Source organism: Chiloscyllium plagiosum, unplaced genomic scaffold (assembly GCF_037043375.1).
Source record: "Chiloscyllium plagiosum isolate Xiang-an unplaced genomic scaffold, Cpla_swu_hap1 HiC_scaffold_44, whole genome shotgun sequence".
Lineage (NCBI taxonomy): Eukaryota > Metazoa > Chordata > Chondrichthyes > Orectolobiformes > Hemiscylliidae > Chiloscyllium > Chiloscyllium plagiosum.
The window spans coordinates 2050307-2069699 of NW_028270182.1; the positions used below are offsets into that span (position 1 = coordinate 2050307).

A 19393-nucleotide genomic window follows, 5' to 3' on the forward strand; every position below is an offset into this window, starting at 1 on the left:
CTGGGATACAGTTCCTGAAGATGCTGTCTCTCACTGGGATACAGTTCCTGAAGGGACTGACTCTCTCTGGGGTACAGTTCCTGAAGGTGCTGACTCTCTCTGGGGTACAGTTCCTGAAGGGACTGACTCTCACTGGGATACAATTCCTGAAGGGACTGACTCTCACTGGGATACAGTTCCTGAAGGGGCTGACTCTCTCTGGGGTATAGTTCCTGAAGGGGCTGACTCTCACAGGGATACAGTTCCTGAAGGGGCTGACTCTCACTGGGATACAGTTCCTGAAGGGACTGACTCTCACTGGGATACAGTTCCTGAAGGGACTGACTCTCACTGGGATACAGTCCCTGAAGGGGCTGACTCTCACTGGGATACAGTTCCTGAAGGTGCTGACTCTCACTGGGACACAGTCCCAGAAGGGACTGACTCTCACTGGGATACAGTTCCTGAAGGGACTGACTCTCACTGGGATACAGTTCCTGAAGGTGCTGACTCTCACTGGGATACAGTTCCTGTAGGGGCTGTCTCTCACTGGGATACAGTTCCTCAAGGTGCTGTCTCTCACTGGGATACAGTTCCTGAAGGGACTGACTCTCAGACTGGGATACAGTTCCTGAAGGTGCTGCCTCTCACTGGGATACAGTTCCTGAAGGGACTGACTCTCACTGGGATACAGTTCCTGAAGGTGCTGCCTCTCACTGGGATACAGTTCCTGAAGGGGCTGTCTCTCACTGGGATACAGTTCCTGAAGGTGCTGTCTCTCACTGGGATTCAGTCCCTGAAGGGGCTGTCTCTCACTGGGATACAGTTCCTGAAGGGGCTGTCTCTCACTGGGACACAGTCCCAGAAGGGGCTGTCTCTCACTGGGATACAGTTCCTGAAGGGGCTGACTCTCACTGGGATACAGTTCCTGAAGGGGCTGACTCTCACTGGGACACAGTCCCAGAAGGGGCTGTCTCTCACTGGGATACAGTCCCTGAAGGGGCTGACTCTCACTGGGACACAGTCCCTGAAGGGGCTGACTCTCACTGGGATTCAGTCCCTGAAGGGGCTGTCTCTCACTGGAATGATATATTGGAGGACCTCTCAAAGTAGATGCTGGGAAGGCATCTGCACAATGCTGGTTGGCGGTCGGGAAGGAGGGGAGGGGGAAGCTCAAACTATGGAACACAGGTACAGTAGCTGGGGAGCACTGAGAAGGGAAGGAATTTATTCTGGAATAGAATAGAAATCCTACAGACTGTCCCTCCCCCACCCAAACCCGGTAACCCCGCTTTCTACCAGATGGTTACAGGCTACCGTAACCCTGAGTTGTGGAGAGCCAGTATTTAAAGGGGGAAGCAGAAATACCAGGGAAATTGAGGTGATGAGAAGCTGACGTGAAAGAGAAGTTGAGGCTTGTGTCAGACTTAGATGTGATCGATGTTGTGCCGTGCTGTGGCTAAGGCACTGGCTGCATCATTAGAGGTGCTGTTCAGATCCCAGCACTGCCTGTTGTGCCAGGGGCCCAGTTGCCAGTTAAATTGAGGTAAGGGACTACTGACCCATTGTGGTGGTAGTGCCTCTACCTCTGGGCCAGGTTCTAGTCCCAGCTGCTCCAAACAAATGTCATAAAAGCGAGGAACAGGCCGATTCGTGTTGTTCAAGAATGATGGGCGCGGGCAGAATGGCCTCTTCTGGACACGTGGGCGGAGCCTTGAGACAAGCACAAGGGACCAATGGGGGCCAGCAGTGTGGCGCGCGGGAAGGCGGGCCCTGGTGTTGACGGACACACGCGCCGCCAATTGCAACCGTCGCCGCTGCGGGTGGGGTGGGGCGGCCTTTCTGATGGACGGCTCCTCCGCCAATGCGGGCGGCCCCTCGGGGAAGGCGGGACGCCCTGTCTAGTAACAGACGTCAGCTCGGCGCAGTAGGCGGGCGTTGGAGCTGATGGTTCGGGGTACGGGGGTGCGGTTCCACCAATCGGAAAGACATATGGGCGGGGCTACATTTGAATGGCGGGCGCCGGTCCAATCGGAACCCGGGCTTTCCGGGAGTGGGCGGTATCGATGGGGACGTTTCCGGTTCCTGTACCCGCCTCTCTCTCTCTCTCGCGCCTCAGGTCGTCGTTCGGTAGCTGTGAGGACTCAAGCCCAGAGGCGGAGATGGTGGCAAAGCAGCGGATTCGCATGGCCAACGAGAAGCACAGTAAAAACATCACCCAGCGGGGCAATGTGGCCCGGAGCACCGTGAGTCGCGGGTGATTTTGGCCGGGGTGACAGTGAGCGGGGCTGGACCCCCTCCGAGTGTGAATGTCCCCGTCGCCTCGACCGGAGAGACGGTTGTTTACGTGGCCACTGCGCGATGACGCCACCGCGCCGATTGACAGCCGCGCGCGCCAATGGGCGCCGGGCCCGTGTCCTCCCATTGGCGGCAGCTCGCGTCAGTCAACCGGGCGCCGCCTACCCCCTCTTGTCCACCGCCAATCAGGACCGGGCGGGCGCTGAGGGCGGGGCTTTGTCCAACTGCCACCTCAGCAACCAGCGGCAGTGCGGCGCCCCCACAGACCCGCACACCTTGGCTCGGTTATAAACGCCCCACCACCACCAGTCCCACAGTCCGGGTTTGGACAGGCCGTATTCTTAACCCCCCCCCCCCCCCCCCGAGATGCAGAGGTGTTCCCCACCCCCGAGAAGCAGTGACCCGGTGGTTGTGAAGTAGTGGCATGTGGGATCTTCTGGTGCAAAGCGGGTTTGGCCTGACCATATTTCATCTCCCCCCCCCCCCCCCCCCCCGGAGAAGCAGAGGGGTTTACTGCCCCCCCCCCCCCCCCCCCCCGTCCCATTACAACATTGAACGTTGCCGTCCCAGTGGTTGTGAAGTAGTGGCGTGTGGGATCTCCCTATGCCAAGTGTGGCTGCACCTCTGTGAGCATCTGATCCCACGTCGGGCACCCCAGAGGCAGTGAGGTAGAGTTCTAGTAAAGCTGTGTCTTTGTATGTTCAGTGTCAGGACTGTACTGGATGCCCCACCTCCACCTCCCCCATCCCCCTCCATATTCCTCTGCATTTCCTTTCCATCACAGAATATCACAGAATCCCCACCAATGCGGAAGCAGGCCATTCGACACATTTAGGTCTACACGGCCCCTCAAAAGGGCATCCCACCCAGACTCTTTCCACACCCCCCCCCCAAATTCCTGAAACCCCACATTTCCCTGGGTACTATGGGACAATTTCCCATGGCCAATCCAACCTAATATGCACATCCCTGGACACTATGGGACAATTTCCCATGGCTAGCCCATCCTAACCTGCACACCTTTGGACTGAGAGAGCAAACCCACGCAGACACTGGGTATGGACGTGCAAACTCCATACAGACAGTTACCTGAGGCTGGAATGAAATCCGGGTCCCTGGCGCTGTGAGGCAGCAGTGCTAACCACTGGGCCTCTATGTTCTTGATGTCAATGAGTTCCCGCAGAGCAGTGGACGTTTGCTGCTGGTGCACTGGAACATGTGGGTTGTGTTGGTTTGTGTGAATCAAGTGACCGCAGCGCTGTGACCCTGTGTGTGTCAGGGTGGACCTTGGTCAGGCGAGCAGGGCAGACCCTATTCACACTCACTCTCGCTGTCTTGCTTTCCAGAGACCCCTTCAAGAGGAGAGGGCTCCAGTAGCCCCCTGGTTGCTGGCATTGTTTGTATTTGTGGTCTGTGGATCAGGTGGGTCTTTCTTTTGCTCCCATTCAGTGTCTGTCAGAATTCATAGAATTATAGCAGAAGGAGACCATTCAGCCCTTCCTTGCCTATACTTCCTTAAATAGTGCCATATCCCTGTTCTTATGTAAATTCTTTCCCTTCTGTTACTCATCCAGATCTGTTTTAAACGTGCTATCAGCTAACGCTGACAATTTAATACCAATCACAACGAATGTATTTAAAATTCATTTGTAGGATGTCAGTGTTATTGGCCAGCAAACATTTTTACCCGTTCGTAGTCCCCCCCCCCCCCCCCCCCCCCCCCCCCCCCCCCCCCCTTGCTGCTGCAGTCCATGTGCTGGAGGGTAGACCCACAATGTCCCTCAGGGAGGGAATCCCAGGATTCGGACCCAGCCACACTGAGGGAACGGGGATATATTTCCAAGTCGGGATGGTGAGGGGCTCGGAGGGGAACTTGCAGGGGGTGGGGTTCCCGTGTATCTGCTGCCCCTTGTCCTTCTAGATGGAAGTGGCCGTGGGTTTGGAAGGTACTGTTAGAGAAATGTGGCACCAAGGAAATTAGGATGATTGGCCAAGACCTCACCAATGACCTGGGTGTCAGTCGTCAGCCCGATTGTTTGGGGCATTAGTGAGACAGTTTAAATTTAATCAGTAATCAACGGGACCTGGAGGAAACCATTAGCATCATGACTGTTGCATCATTTAATTACATCATGATGTGTGATCTAACACCACGTCTGCGCACACTACATCACCCCCTTCCCTCGCGTCACCCCCCAACCTCCACATCAACTTTCTTTTATCCTGAATCACTCTGGATAACAAGACTCCATCAATCTCTGATTTTAAAGTTAATCATTGATGCAGCCTCGGTTGCTGATTGATGTGGAAGAGTTCCAAACTTCTAACACACCTGGTGTAAAGAAACAGCATGTGTAATGTCACTGCTGGAACACTCGGCTGTAATTGTAACGAGCTGTGTCCCCTCGTTCTCCAAAACCCGGCCTGCAGGACGTTGCCTCCATACATGTGCACAGCAAGAAACTCTGAAGCAAGCAGTGGATTGATATTTTTAGATTACACTGAGGGGGCTCAGAAAAGGTTGTAGCAGAACCTCCTTCCCAAACACCTTTGTCATAAAGACAGACGCGTACACGCCATTCAGTCCATCATGTTAGCACCATTCGATAAAGAATCCCACATATCTTTTTTTTAAATCTTCCACCTCTCACCTTAAAATTACACCCCCTAGAATTGAAAGCCCCCACCCTAGGGAAAGACTCTTGCTATTCACCTCATGATTTTATAAACCTATAAACCACGTCTCAACCTCCTCCACTCCAGTGAAAGAAGAGTCCCAGTCTATCCAGCTTTTCCCCATAACTCAAACCCTCCATTTCCGCAACATCCTGATCAACGTTTTCTGAGCCCCCTCCATGTAATCTTAGAGATTCATTCACCTTGGGCTGAGTTGAGTTGAGCTTGAATCGTGTGGGTTTATTTTCACTGGAGTTTGCAATGTGGCAACGTAATGTTCCCTCTGGCAACCACAGGAATAGTCTCGGGATAAGCAATTGGCCATCTTGACCAATGTGAGGAATAATCTCTTCACTCAGAGTTTTGAGTCTTTGGAGCTCCCGATCTTGACAAGTTATAGGGTGATGATCGTCTGGAAGATCAACTGCTGCCCACAGTGGGTACTGCAGATGCTGGAGATTAGAGTCAAGATTAGAGTGGTGCTGGAAAAGCACAGCAGGTCAGGCAGCATCCGAGAAGGAGGAAAATTGACATTTCGGGCAAAAGCCCTTTATTAGGAATGCTGCCCACGCTAACCAATTCCCTTTAAACATGCAGGAAAATGGGCTGTTAACCTGCTAAATTCCATGGAACACTATGAACTCAGTCCACCTGCACTAAACAGAGACAACTCATGCTTCCTTACTTAGTCATACAGCACGGAAACAGACTCTTTGGTCCAACCAGTCCATACCGAATGTAATCTCAGAGTAAACTAGTCCCACCTGCCTGTTCCTGGCCCATATCCCTGCAAACCTTTCCTCTTCATATACTCATCCAAATATCTTTTAAACATTGTGACTGTACTCACATCCACCACTTCCTCAGGAAGTTAGATTACATTACATTACATTACAGTGTGGAAACAGGCCCTTCGGCCCAACAAGTCCACACCGACCCACCAAAGCGTAACCCACCCCTACCCCTACATTTACCCCTTACCAAACACTACGGGCAATTTAGCATGGCCAATTCACCTGACCTGCACATCTTTGGACTGTGGGAGGAAACCGGAGCACCCGGAGGAAACCCACACAGACACGGGGAGAACGTGCAAACTCCACACAGTCAGTCGCCTGAGTCGGGAATTGAACCCGGGTCTCTGGTGCTGTGAGGCAGCAGTGCTAACCACTGTGCTACCGTGCCGCCCACATTCCACCTTCTATGTAAAGAAATTGCCTCTTATGTCTTTAAATCTCTCTCCTGTCTCCTTAAAAATGTGGCCCCAAATCTTGAAATCCCCCATCCTAGGGAAAAGACAGTGACCATGAACTCTATCTATACCCCTCGTTATTTTATAAACTTCTATCAGGTCACCTCTCAACCTTCTGCACTCCAGTGGAAAAAGTCCCAGCCTTTATTCATCATTCAAACCTTCTGACCACCCAAGTGCAGTGACTGGTTGTGGAAGGTGGTGGTAGCTGACCTGTCAGGAGCTTATGACAGTGCAGGCCCCTACGGTGATAAGGCACACCATGCTGGCTTTTCGACTGTCTGCTGTCTGTGCATCGATGGGTCTGTCAGGAACGTGCACATTGTGGGTAATAGCTAGGTCAGAGATGAAAGTGGTTACCTTTCCATCTTCCTAACATGTCTGTTTTTCTCCCTCTCCTCCCCCCCAACTTCATGTTGCAGCCATTTTCCAGATTATTCAGAGCATCAGGATGGGAGCATGAAGGACAGTCAGGCCAGCAGTAATGGTTTTCTCCTTCAGCCACGGTTATTTTGTTTCTTGGACTCCTGACCAACTCCTGACTACCCCCTCTCGGACTGCACTGTGATAACTTTCTCGTCTTACCAAGTTGCCGACACCGAAAAGCCTGCATCCTTAATCAGTATTTTGCAGCAATAATCAAGGCGGGTGCACCTCGTAGACGGCTTTATATATCGAAGTATGGAATATATAATATAAATTACAGAGAATCAAAGCATCATGAATTCCTCTGACTGCCTCACTGGCAAAACTGAACAGTGTTCCAGGTCTGCAACAGCACACATTCCAGCTTGTTCAAGGTCTGGTTCCACAGACCAGCTGCCCGTTTATGTAACTGCATGGCCTCCCTCACTAGCATTACCCCACATACCCGCCCAAAGGACCCTGAAATCGCAGCTAGTGTTTTGAACTTTGTCTTTTCCTTCGGCCTCAGCAGTCCTGCATTGCCCTTGGACTCTGGCCCTGGATTGCAACCCCTTCTCCAACCTGTTCGCTCCTCTGATCTTGTAGTTAATCAATCTGTTTTATACTTCTTTTTAAAAAGTCCATTTAATGAGATACACGGGACCAACATTGAAGCAATGAGACCTGTTTTTTTATATCAAACCTTCCAGTTATGATCAGGTGGTTTACACTGTCATAACACTTGATCTTTCCTTGTGGATCTCGAAGAAACAAGCCACTGTCTGCATGTAAACAGATGGGGAATCGTATAGATCAGAGGCTAGCACAGATACCATGGCCCATCAAGCCAGCCACTCGCTGTGCTTCCTCTTTCCTGGGGCAATCCTCGGCCCTTTCCACAGGATAGTGTGCACTAATTCTTTATAAATTCACCATTTTACTGTCCAGCTAAACAGCTTTCAGATGCCCCGGCAGTGGGGAGCTATGTAAATGTAGGTTAATTTTGTATTTTGTCCCCTTTCCCAGCCCCGTTTTTTCCACTGCTTTGATCCTGAATCCGATGCGCGGTATCTGATTGGATACAAATCTCCAAGTGCATTGAACACATTCCAGTGAGCTTAGTGGTAGGCTCCAATCTCATCTTCCAGTTGGAATGAGCCTCATTCCAGCCACTTGGTGTGCCACAAGACCATGTTACTCCAATAGGCTGACAGGACATAATACACACTCGCTGATGTGGAAGGAACACTTTGTGTTCTTGTTGAGAGTGGTGTAAAGGGAGCTTTACTCTGTATCTAACCCTGTGCTGTCCCTGTCCTGGGAGTGTTTGATGGGGACAGTGTAGAGGGAGTGTTACTCTGTGTCAAACTCCGTGCTGTCCCTGTCCCTGGGAGTGTTTGATAGGGGACAATGTAGAGGGAGCTTTACTCTGTATCAAACCTCATGCTGTCCCTGTCCTGGGAGTGTTTGATGGGGAACAGTGTAGAGGGAGCTTTACTCTGTATCAAACCTCATGCTGTCCCTGTCCCTGGGAGTGTTTGATGGGGGAACAGTGTAGAGGAAGCTTTACTCTGTATCTAACCCCGTGCTGTCCCTGTCCTGGGAGTGTTTGATGGGGACAGTGTAGAGGGAGCTTTACTCTGTATCTAACCCCGTGCTGTCCCTGTCCCTGGGAGTGTTTGATGGGGAACAGTGTAGAGGGAGCTTTACTCTGTATCTAACCCCGTGCTGTCCCTGTCCTGGGAGTGTTTGATGGTGGACAGTGTAGAGAGAGCTTTACTCTGTATCTAACCCCGTGCTGTCCCTGTCCCTGGGAGTGTTTGATGGGGAACAGTGTAGAGGGAGTGTTACCCTGTCTCTAACCCCGTGCTATCCCTGTCCCTGGGAGTGTTTGATGGGGGACAGTGTAGAGGGAGTGTTACCCTGTCTCTAACCCCGTGCTGTCCCTGTCCCTGGGAGTGTTTGATGGGGGACAGTGTAGAGGGAGCTTTACTCTGTATCTAACCCCGTGCTGTCCCTGTCCTGGGAGTGTTTGATGGGGGGACAGTGTAGAGGGAGCTTTACTCTGTATCTAACCCGTGCTGTCCCTGTCCCTGGGGGGTGTGTGATGGGGGAGAGTGTAGAGGGAGTGTTACCCTGTCTCTAACCCCGTGCTGTCCCTGTCCCTGGGGGGTGTGTGATGGGGGAGAGTGTAGAGGGAGTGTTACCCTGTCTCTAACCCCGTGCTGTCCCTGTCCCTGGGGAGTGTGTGATGGGGGAGAGTGTAGAGGGAGTGTTACCCTGTCTCTAACCCCGTGCTGTCCCTGTCCCTGGGGGGGGTGTGTGATGGGGGAGAGTGTAGAGGGAGTGTTACCCTGTCTCTAACCCCGTGCCTATCTGTAGTTACTACGAGCTGTTGACCCAGTGATGTAATTGGTTGAAATGCTCTGAATTGAGTGGAAATCTTTTCATTTGCAGCTCCCTGGAGTTGGAGTTTTCCAACTCGACTGCAGAACGTACCTCTGTGATACTGTGCCTCCCCACCCCCCCCAATCCATACCAATACCACTACCAAACCAGTGTGCCATCCTCTACTCTCCAGCCGTTGTCTCTCAGGTGAGGACTATGTGGGACGTTGATTTCACCTCTTCCCTCCACCCCCTTCCCTTTTGTGTCTGGTTGGTTTTGACCCCCTGCCCTTGGAGATTGAGGGGATGCCCAACACAATTAGTTTGGCCTGGAGTAGTGTGCAGGAGGTTCCTGAACCCCACTGACAGAGGCCCGTGTGTGTGACTCACTGCCATAGTCCATTACTGGTGCTCAGGGTCACCCTGAGGGGGGGAGGGGGCATGGCACTGTGGCTGTCCCAAACAGAAGCCTTAGCCATCATCATCTCTGGCCTTGTTGATCTTGATGTGTTTGATCATGTATTGCCAAGCGGGACAGTAGTCTGTTCTGTCGATTCCCCAAGATTACCATCTGTGGATCCGGGTGGCTGCTGTATGAGCCATGTCTCCGAGCAAGGCTATTCCTGAAATTGTCCCCTCATCGCGCAGCAAATGTGGAAACCTGTATTGTGCTGTAAGGGTCCTCGCATTTACCATGTGGAGTGGGATAAATCTGCACCTCCCCACTGTCACAGTAGGAGACCAGCAAAGCTGCTTTCTTTCTGTATCTTTGTTGGTTGGGTGGGGTGGGGAAGAGGCTGGGACCGGCTCTGAGCATGCTGAGAGTCACGGGGGGGGAAGAGATGGGATTGTGGGTATAAAGCTGCCCCTCGCACAAAGACCATTGTCTCACTCTTTCTTCACTTGGAATATCCACCCACCCACCAAAATAAAACTACAACCCTACTTCGCTGGTTACAGGATGGGTGACTAATTGGTTTTCGTTTTAAATCGTTGAATTTGAGCTCTTGTACCTGAGAAATTGAACTTTTGATCACCATTTTTGGAACTCCTGTAAAGTCTTCAAACAGCAATAAAAGTGTACCTCTCCTTATAAACTGTCTGAGTTTTCTGCTTCAGGAGCTCTCCTGCTGGGATTGTGCACCCTCCCCCCAGGTTTGTCGATTTGGGTGCTCAGGGGTTCTGCAACTGAGAGATGTACTGACAGCTGGAGTGTGACATATTTACATTGAGAAATACCATTATCACAGCATCACACGTGACTAACACCACTGAGAGACACCCCCTTGTATCTCTCAATCTACCAGCTTCCCCTACAACACCTCATTCACTAACACAATCCTGCATGAAGGGATTTGACCCACTGGCTCTTCAAATAATTTGGAAGAATTAGTGGCCAATAAGGAAATGATAATATTGAAAGGTTTACGCAAGAATCTGGGAATGGCTATCGAATCTGTCAGAGAATTGTTACTCTGCAGGAGGTGACCATCTGTTGTGCAGCTCACTGATTTCACCCATACCCTGCAAATTCCCAGGGCCCTGCCATTAATTGTGTGTAAGTGCTGTCCTTGCATGTTTTTCCAAAATATCTCTCATTTATTCAAATTAAACTCCACCTGACACTCTTAAACCAATGGTCCAATTGATCAAGATCTCTTTGTAATCCTCGATGACCTTCACTGTCCATTACACCATCAATTTTGGCATCATTTGCAAAATGATTAACCATGCCTCCGTAATAACCTTCTGAAGCTGGGGGCATTTTCTTCTCTGTTTACTCTGTCCAGACTCCTCGTGACTGTGAAACATTCCATCATATCTCCCTTCTACCTTTCCCAAGACAAACTGCTCCAACTTTGCCAATCTATATCCGTGATTAAAATTCCCCAACCTTTAAACCACTGGGATAAATCTTTATTTTAGTCACACGTACCTAGGTACAATGAAAAGTTTTGTGTGCAGTACAGGCTGATCATACTGTCCAAAGTGCATTGAGGTAATAAAGCAGAGCTGAAAATGTGTTGCTGGAAACGCGCAGCAGGTCAGGCAGTATCCAAGGAACAGGAGAATCGACGTTTCGGTTTTGCCCGAAACGTCGATTCTCCTGCTCCTTGGATGCTGCCTGACCTGCTGCGCTTTTCCAGCAACACATTTTCAGCATCTGCAGTCCTCACTTTCTCCTGGAAGGTAATAAAGCAGAGCAAGATATACAATGTTACGGATGCAGAGAAGGTGCAAAGAGAGCGAGTTAAATTGGAGGTTTGAGCAGTCCACAATGCAGCACCCAAACTTTAACACAGTACTCTAGCTCAGGTCTGTCTCGTGTGTGGGGGAACATTCAACAGAACCTTTCTCCTCTGCCCCTACAAATAAACACGAGAACACTGTGTGGTTCATTAACTACCCTCCCAACCAATTATGCACAAAGGCACTCTGACCCCACAATCCCTTCAGAGTATTTTATGTTTTCCCATCTTTCTTTCTTGCAAAATGCGTCACTTCACATTTAATGTCACCAACAGACCCTAAGTTGTACAAGCAGAAAGAGACTTTAAATCCTCAACTCCACTTTAGATGACCTACAGCGTGGAAACGGGCCCTTCAGCCCAACAGATTCACACCAACCCTCTGAAGAGTAAACCGCCCAGACCTATTCCACTTACCCCTGACTAATGCACCTAACACTATGGGACAATTTCCCATGGCCAATCCACCCTAACCTGCTCATCTTTGGACTGTTGGAGGAAACCGGAGCACCCGGAGGAAACCCACACAGACACTGGGAGAATGTGCAAACTCCACACAGACGGCCTGAGGCCGGAATTAAACCCGGGTCCCTGGCTAACCACTGAGCCACTGTGCTGCCTCTATTTACCCTACCCGTGCCCCTCATGATTTTATAAACCATTCATGCTCTTGATTCTCTCAAACTTGAACATATTGAGAATTTTAATTGTTCACAGGCAGTCGCTATGAATGCAACAACTTGGTCCCAATGACTTAGGAGGGAGAAAGTGAGGACTGTGGATGCTGGAGATCAGAGTCAAAAAGTGTGGTGCTGGATAAGCAGGTCAGGCAGCACCCGAGGAGCAGGAGAGTCGACATTTTGAGCATAAGCTCTTCATCAGGCTCGAAACGTCAACTCTCCTGCTCCTCGGATGCTGCCTGATTAGCTGTGCTTTCCCAGCACCACACTTTTTGACCCTGATAGCTCAGGAGGCAGCATATTCTTTGCTGGGATGCCCTTCAGAGGGTCAGTGTAACGCTGGATGGGCCAAATGGCCTCTGTCTGCAGCAGGGGAGACTTATCAGAATGTAGGAGTTGACATTCCAAAACAGACTCTATGGGTCAATACCAACCATTGGCTGGAGGGGGCGCTGCAACGGGAGGACCGCAGTGAGCTCCCCCTGGCGGCGGGAGGACCGCAGTGAGCGCCCCCTGGCGGCGGGAGGACCGCAGTGAGCGCCCCCTGGCGGCGGGAGGACCGCAGTGAGCGCCCCCTGGCGGCGGGAGGACCGCAGTGAGCTCCACCTGGCGGCGGGAGGACCGCAATGAGCGCCCCCTGGCGGCGGGAGGACCGCGGTGAGCGCCCCCTGGCGGCGGGAGGACCGCAGTGAGCGCCCCCTGGCGGCGGGAGGACCGCAATGAGCGCCCCCTAGCGACGGGAGGACCGCAGTGAGCTCCCCCTGGCGGCGGGAGGCCCGCAGTGAGCTCCCCCTGGCGGCGGGAGGACCGCAGTGAGCTCCCCCTGGCGGCGGGAGGACCGCAGTGAGCGCCCCCTGGCGGCGGGAGGACCGCAGTGAGCGCCCCCTGGCGGCGGGAGGACCGCAGTGAGCGCCCCCTGGCGGCGGGAGGACCGCAGTGAGCTCCACCTGGCGGCGGGAGGACCGCAATGAGCGCCCCCTGGCGGCGGGAGGACCGCGGTGAGCGCCCCCTGGCGGCGGGAGGACCGCGGTGAGCGCCCCCTGGCGGCGGGAGGACCGCAATGAGCGCCCCCTAGCGACGGGAGGACCGCAGTGAGCTCCCCCTGGCGGCGGGAGGCCCGCAGTGAGCTCCCCCTGGCGGCGGGAGGACCGCAGTGAGCTCCCCCTGGCGGCGGGAGGACCGCAGTGAGCGCCCCCTGGCGGCGGGAGGACCGCAGTGAGCGCCCCCTGGCGGCGGGAGGACCGCAGTGAGCGCCCCCTGGCGGCGGGAGGACCGCAGTGAGCTCCCCCTGGCGGCGGGAGGACCGCAGTGAGCTCCCCCTGGCGGCGGGAGGACCGCAGTGAGCTCCCCCTGGCGGCGGGAGGCCCGCAGTGAGCTCCCCCTGGCGGCGGGAGGACCGCAGTGAGCTCCCCCTGGCGGCGGGAGGACCGCAGTGAGCGCCCCCTGGCGGCGGGAGGACCGCGGTGTTTCTCCGGGAGAGGGTGAGGTCGGAGCGGAGTTGCCGCGCGGGCCGCAGTGTTGGTGAGTCCAGGCCTCAGGCCTCAGGCCCAGGAGGGGAGGCCGGGCCGGGCCGGGCCGGGGCCGGGGGTAGCTCAGGGTGTGGGGTCACCCTCGGCGTCAGAGCGCAGCCCCGGGGGGAGGGGGAGCCCGGGGCCCAGGCCGCGGGAGGAAGGTCCCGGACCCTCCCCCCGCCCGGATCCGCCGGTCTATCCCCCCTCTCCCCCTCCCCTCCCCCCCTCCCCCTCCCCCCCCCTCCCCCTCCCCCCCCTCCCCCCTCTCCCCCCCTCCCCCCTCCCCCCCCTCCCCCTCCCCCCCTCCCCCCCTCTCCCCCCCTCCCCCCCCTCTCCCCCCTCTCCCCCCTCCCCCTCCCCCCCCTCTCCCCCCCTCCCCCCCCTCTCCCCCCTCTCCCCCTCTCCCCCCTCCCCCCTCCCCCCCTCCCCCCCCCTCCCCCCCCTCCCCCCCCCTCCCCCCCCTCTCCATCCCTCCCCCCCCTCTCCCCCCTCCCCCCCCTCTCCATCCCTCCCCCCCCTCTCCATCCCTCCCTCCCCTCCCCCCCCTCCCCTCCCCTCCCCCCCCCTCCTCCCCCTCCCCCCCCCCTCCTCCCCCTCCCCCCCCCCATCTCCATCCCTCCCCCCCATCTCCATCCCTCCCCCCCCTCCCCCCCCTCCCCTTCCCCCCTCCCCCCCCCCCCCCCCGGCCCACGGGGTTTGTGTGGGGGTATTGTATGTGAGGGGCCGGCTGCTCGGTGTGGCCGAGGAGCGGACCGGACCGGACCCTAACGTTGCTTTGTTCCCTTTGGCGTTGGCAGGCAGTGACGGGTCAGAGCCATGGGAGACAGCGATGACGAGTACGATCGGAGGCGCCGGGATAAATTCCGTCGGGAACGGAGCGACTACGACCGTTCCCGAGAGCGAGACGACCGACGGAGAGATGATTGGAACGACAGGTTGGAGCGAGAGCGGGATCCTCCTGTGCAGTTAGCAATTGTCATGGTGCTCCAGCGCTGACTGGCACACCAGAGAGATTCCACTCTCTCCAGAGACGCCGTAGCATTTGATTTGATTTGATTTGATTTGATTTGATTTATTGTTTTCATGCACCAAGATAGAGTGAAAAGTTTTGTTTTTGTGCGTGCTAGGCAGAGGTCATACCTGACCTGAATACACCAGGGTAAGAGACCAAAATGCAGGCTATAGTGCTGCAGTTACAGAGAGAGAACAACTCTAATGTATGAGAGGTCTGTTCAAGAGTCTGATATTGTTCAGGTGAGAGGGGAAAGATTTAAAAGGGACCTGAGGGACAACGTTGTCCCCCTCATTTATGGGGCGGAGGTTGGTTTGTGTGTGGAATGAACTGCCAGAGGCAGTGGTACATGCAGGTGCAGAGACAGCATTTACAGGTAAGTGGATAGGGAAGGTTTAGAGGGATATGGACAAAACACGGGCAAATGGGACTCGTTCGGTTTGGGAAACTTGCTGGGCATAAATGAGTTGACCCGAAGGGGGTCTCTCTGTGCTGTATGACTCGGTGACAGCGGGGAAGAAGCTGTTCTTGAATCTGTTTGTATGAGTTTTGAAACCTTTGTATCTCTTAGCTGTTGGAAGCGATTATCACCGGGGTGGGACAGGTCTCTGTTGGCTGTTTTCCCGAGGCAGTGGGAAGGGTAGATGGAGTCAGTGGATGGAAGTTGGTTTGTGGAATGGACAGGGCTGTGTTCACGACCCTCCGTAATTCTGTGCAGTCTTGGACAGGGCAGTTAACATACCGAGCTGTGATGGGACTGGGATGGGCTGCTTCCTGTGGGGCGTCGATAAAAATTGCTAAGCGTCTTTGTGGCAGCTAATGGAGTCATAGAGATCTGGACTGGAGTCACTTGTGACTTAGGAGACATGGTTGTGTGTTGCTGCTGGGGGATTCGGGGCAAGTGGCTCAAATTCCAGCAGGAAACCCAGTCCCAACAGTGAGATCCGTTTTGAAACCTGGATTCCCCAGGAGCCGTCTGAGGGAGCAGCGCTGAGTGCTGTCAGAAATGTCGTGAGCCCCTAGAATTGAAAGAGGGATTCCTTTTCATTTTGGTCCGACACCATCGGCCCAATCCCAGTTCCCTCCGTGCTGCCACTGACCCTTTTAGTTTTTCACTTTTGCTCATACTGTGGCACTTTACCAGATGGAGTCCATGTCAACCCTGTTTGAAATCAGACCAGCACTAACATCTACTCGACCTGACGAAATGTGGGTGGCACAGTGATTAGCTCTGCTGCCTCACAGCGCCAGAGACCCGGGTCAACTCCCGCCTCAGGCAACTGTCTGTGTGGAGTTTGCACATTCTCCCCGTGTCTGCGTGGGTTTCTGCCCACATTCCAAAAATGTGCAGGTTAGGTGAATTGGCCGTGCTAAATTACCCCGTAGTGTTAGGTAAAGGGGTACATGTAGGGGAATGGGTCTGGGTGGGTTGCGCTTTGGTGGGTTGGTGTGGACTTGATGGGCCGAAGGGCCTGTTTCCACACTAACCTAAGAAATCTGGTTCAGGAGGTTCGGGTCCGAGAGTAAATGCTTATTTTGACAGAACGTAACTCCTGTCCACCAGAAATTTATACTCACTGTCATTTAGAAATTGCTTTGGTGAGGGAATATCCAATCTGGCTAACCCCGAGTCAGTCAATGGTGTGGACTGGAGCAGACTGTTGCTCACGGAAATCAGTCGGAGGACAATAGCAAGAACTTACCCTGCAAGTTCCCCTCCGAGCCCTCACCATCCCGACTTGGGAATATATCGCCGTTCCCTCAGTGTGGCTGGGTCCGAATCCTGGGAGTCCCTCCCTCAGGGACACTGTGGGTCTACCCTCCAGCACATGGACTGCGGCGGGTCAAGAAGGCAGCCCACCCCCACCTTCTCAAGGGGGGCAACTAGGGACGGGGCAAGAAATGCTGCCAATGCCTATGACCGACGTGTGAATTTAAAACAAAGTTGGTTTTGGAGTTAAATTCCCGCTGTCCCCTTCAACCTCTAACCCCCCCTCCCCCCGCCACTACTCTACTCACGGAGAAAGCTCCTGCCTCTCCGCCCTCTCTATTCTCCTCAAAATCCCCCCTCCTCCCAGTGCAGGGATAACAATTGCAGCCTATGCAGCATCCCCTCACAGCCCAGACCCCCTCCATCACAGGCTGTGTCCCAGGGAATCCCCCCTGCTGCCTCACACCTCTCCCAGCATTTATCTTTATTTGTTCACGGGATGTGGACATCACTAACTGGGCCAGCATTCACCGCCCATCCTGAATTGCCTGGGAGGGGTGGGGGGTTGCCGTTAAGAGTCGACCCATTGCTGTGGGTCTGGAGTCACGTGTAGGCCCAGACCAGGTGAGGGTGGCAGTTTCCCTGAAGAACACTCGTGACCCAGGTGGGTTTTTCCAACGATGGATTCGTGGTCATCGTTAATTCCAGATTTTTGTTCACTTTCAAATTCCACGATCTGCCCTGGCGGGATGTAAAGCCATGTCCCCAGAACATCACCTGGCTCTCTGGATTAACATTCCTGATGAAGGGCTCTGGCCTGAAACAGCGATTCTCCTGCTGCTCGGACGCTGCCTGACCTGCTGTGCTTTTCCAGCCCCACACTCTCGTCTCTGGATTAACAGGCCAGCGATAATACCACTCAGCCATCGCCTCTGCAGAATGTGTCCAGTGTTCCAGCTAAAGCCTCACTTGTGTTTTATCCAATTCCAGTATAACCACCGTGCCCTCCAGCTGTCCAATGTGACTTGTTAACCAGTGTATCTAAGTGGTATCTGCCTGCTATGGGGCCTTCATAAACGTCCCTCTGATCCCCTGGCCTTTCCAGCCGTCCCTAGCATTCACAGTGTGTCGGTTCCTTGCCTTGTTAACTCTCCCCGCACTGCATCCCCTGGCCTTTCTGGATGGAGTCCCATTTGCCAATGCTCTACTGAGCTGCCCCCTCCATCGTTACCCTCCATAGACACCGAAGGAACTGCAGATGCTGGAAATCAGAAACAAACCAAAGTTGCTGGAAAAGCTCAGCAGGTCTGGCAGCGTCTGTGAAGAGAGATCAGAGTTAACGTTTCGGGTCCAGTGCCCCTTCCTCAGAACTGATTCCTCTTCACAGACGCTGCCAGACCTGCTGAGCTTTTCCAGCAATGTTTGTTTTTACCGTTGTGATGCTGCTGCATGTTATGGTGACCCTCCTCACTGGTTACCACCTTCTGGTTTAGTCTCATCCACAAACTTCTCGATTATACCTCGCATCTCCTCTGCCCGATCTCGTTTCTAATTCCTCACTGCCCTCTCTCCCTGGCCTGGCCTGGCCCACCCCACCCTGTGTCCTTCTCCCCTGTCAAAACTTCCCAACCCCACCCTGTGTCCTCCGCACTACCCTGTCCTGTATTCTCTGTCCCATCTCCCCTGTCTGCCCCCCTGCCCCATCCCATTCCCCCCCCCATCCCATTCCCCCCCCCATCCTATTCCCCCCCGCCCCATCTCCCCTCCCCTCATCCCATCTCCCCTCCCCCCATCCCATCTCCCCTTTCCCATGTTCCCTGCCCTGGTCCGTCCTGCCGACCCGCCCCCACCTTGTCTCCCCTAGCCCCTGTTGTGTGAGAGGAGTGATGTCGGCTGTTTTTCCTGTGCTGTGTGTGTGTTGCTCTGTGCTGAGCTGACCCTATCCTGTGTTGCTCTGTGCTGAGCTGACCCTATCCCAGGGTTTGAAAGGGACCGCAGCTGATAGCCTTTCCTCCGTTTGACTTGCAGAGAGTGGGACAGAGGGAGAGAGCGGAGGAGCCGTGAGTACAGGGACTATGACCGAGGCAGAAGGGAGCGGTTCTCTCCCCCACGACATGAGTTGAGCCCTCCCCAGAAACGGGTGCGAAGGGAATGGTGAGTAGTGAAGCTGTCGGGCAGGATTGTGTACGCACCGTCCATCAGGGGCTGTACACCTTCATCCATCGAGCGGCCTCAATCTCCGGATGGATTGGAAAGGATTCGAGAGCTGAGTGGGGCGGCAGAGCCGAAGCAGGAGATCGGGTTAACCAGGCAGGCAGGCTGGAGGGGCTGAATGGTTTGATTTGATTTATTGTACGTGTACCTGAAACCGTGAAATGCTTTGTTTGCGAGCAGTCGGTAAGGACACACTGAACACCGGGGTGGAGGGTGGGGGGGGGGGGGGGGAGGGAGGGGGTGGGGGGAGGGGGGCGGGGGAGGGGGAGAATCTTGGAGAGCGCGAGGCTGACAGGTGACTCTGGAGCTCAGCATTATTTGACATTAGAGGGTCCATCATTAGTGGAATACGACTCTAGCTGACCCTGATTTGTAACACACTCTAGATTCCAGAGTTAGATTTGTAAAGCCTGGCCCTGCTTCGCAGCGAGCTCTGACCACTGCTGGAAGGATTGAATGGTGGCTGTACTGAGTCAGTCTTTTCGAAGCAGCTTGAAGTGTGGGTGTGGGGGTCGGTGACAGTTGTGCTGATGTAATGGTTCTCTCCCTCAGGGATGACCATGTCGCTGACCCATATCATGCCGGCTATGAGATGCCATACGGTGGTGGGGGTGGTCCCAGCTACGGTCCCCCTCAGCCCTGGGGTCCCCCTGATCTGCACATGATGCAGCAACACCACGGCATCCCCATCCAGGCCAGGTGAGGTTATACACGGGGCTACACCACTGGGATTGGCGGCTTCCTTCCGGTCCCCAATCGGCTCCCTGAGCGAGCGTCCCAAACGGCCAGATGAACGTGTCTGTAAAGTAACCCTGTGCATGCCTGCTATTGAGGTTCTGTCTGTGGGTATGTGTCAAGGGGCATGTGTGAGTATGTGTGTGAGAGAGTGAAAGTGTCTGTGGGTGTCTGTGTGTATGACAGAGAGCTTGTGTGTATGTGTCTGTGTGTGTGTCTGTGCGTGTGTGTCTGTCTCTGTGCATGTGTGAGTATGTGTCTGTGTACTGTTGTGTGTGCATGTG

General features: G+C 54.3%; 2 protein-coding genes and 1 long non-coding RNA gene across 3 annotated transcripts in view; 2 read left to right on the forward strand and 1 right to left on the reverse strand.

The window, feature by feature from the left end:
* Positions 1 to 2080: 2080 nt before the first annotated feature.
* LOC122543415 (stress-associated endoplasmic reticulum protein 2) lies at positions 2081 to 7241 on the forward strand. Its single transcript, XM_043682128.2, has 3 exons — positions 2081 to 2225; positions 3624 to 3699; positions 6628 to 7241. The coding sequence occupies exons 1-3, from the start codon at positions 2142 to 2144 to the stop codon at positions 6666 to 6668; spliced, it is 201 nt and encodes a 66-aa protein (XP_043538063.1). The 5' UTR covers positions 2081 to 2141; the 3' UTR covers positions 6669 to 7241.
* A 780-nt stretch (positions 7242 to 8021) lies between these two features.
* LOC148136857 (uncharacterized) lies at positions 8022 to 8686 on the reverse strand. Its single transcript, XR_015754352.1, has 2 exons — positions 8616 to 8686; positions 8022 to 8120 (listed from the first exon to the last, which is right to left on the reverse strand). It is a non-coding gene; the product is annotated as an uncharacterized LOC148136857 (long non-coding RNA).
* A 4660-nt stretch (positions 8687 to 13346) lies between these two features.
* The window catches only part of srrt (serrate RNA effector molecule homolog (Arabidopsis)), a 69718-nt gene continuing 63671 nt past the window's right edge, over positions 13347 to 19393 (forward strand). The window contains 4 exon segments of the mRNA XM_087982906.1: positions 13347 to 13447; positions 14235 to 14372; positions 18189 to 18314; positions 18927 to 19073. Coding sequence (XP_087839032.1) covers positions 14254 to 14372; positions 18189 to 18314; positions 18927 to 19073 — 392 coding nt within the window. The 5' untranslated portion in view covers positions 13347 to 13447; positions 14235 to 14253.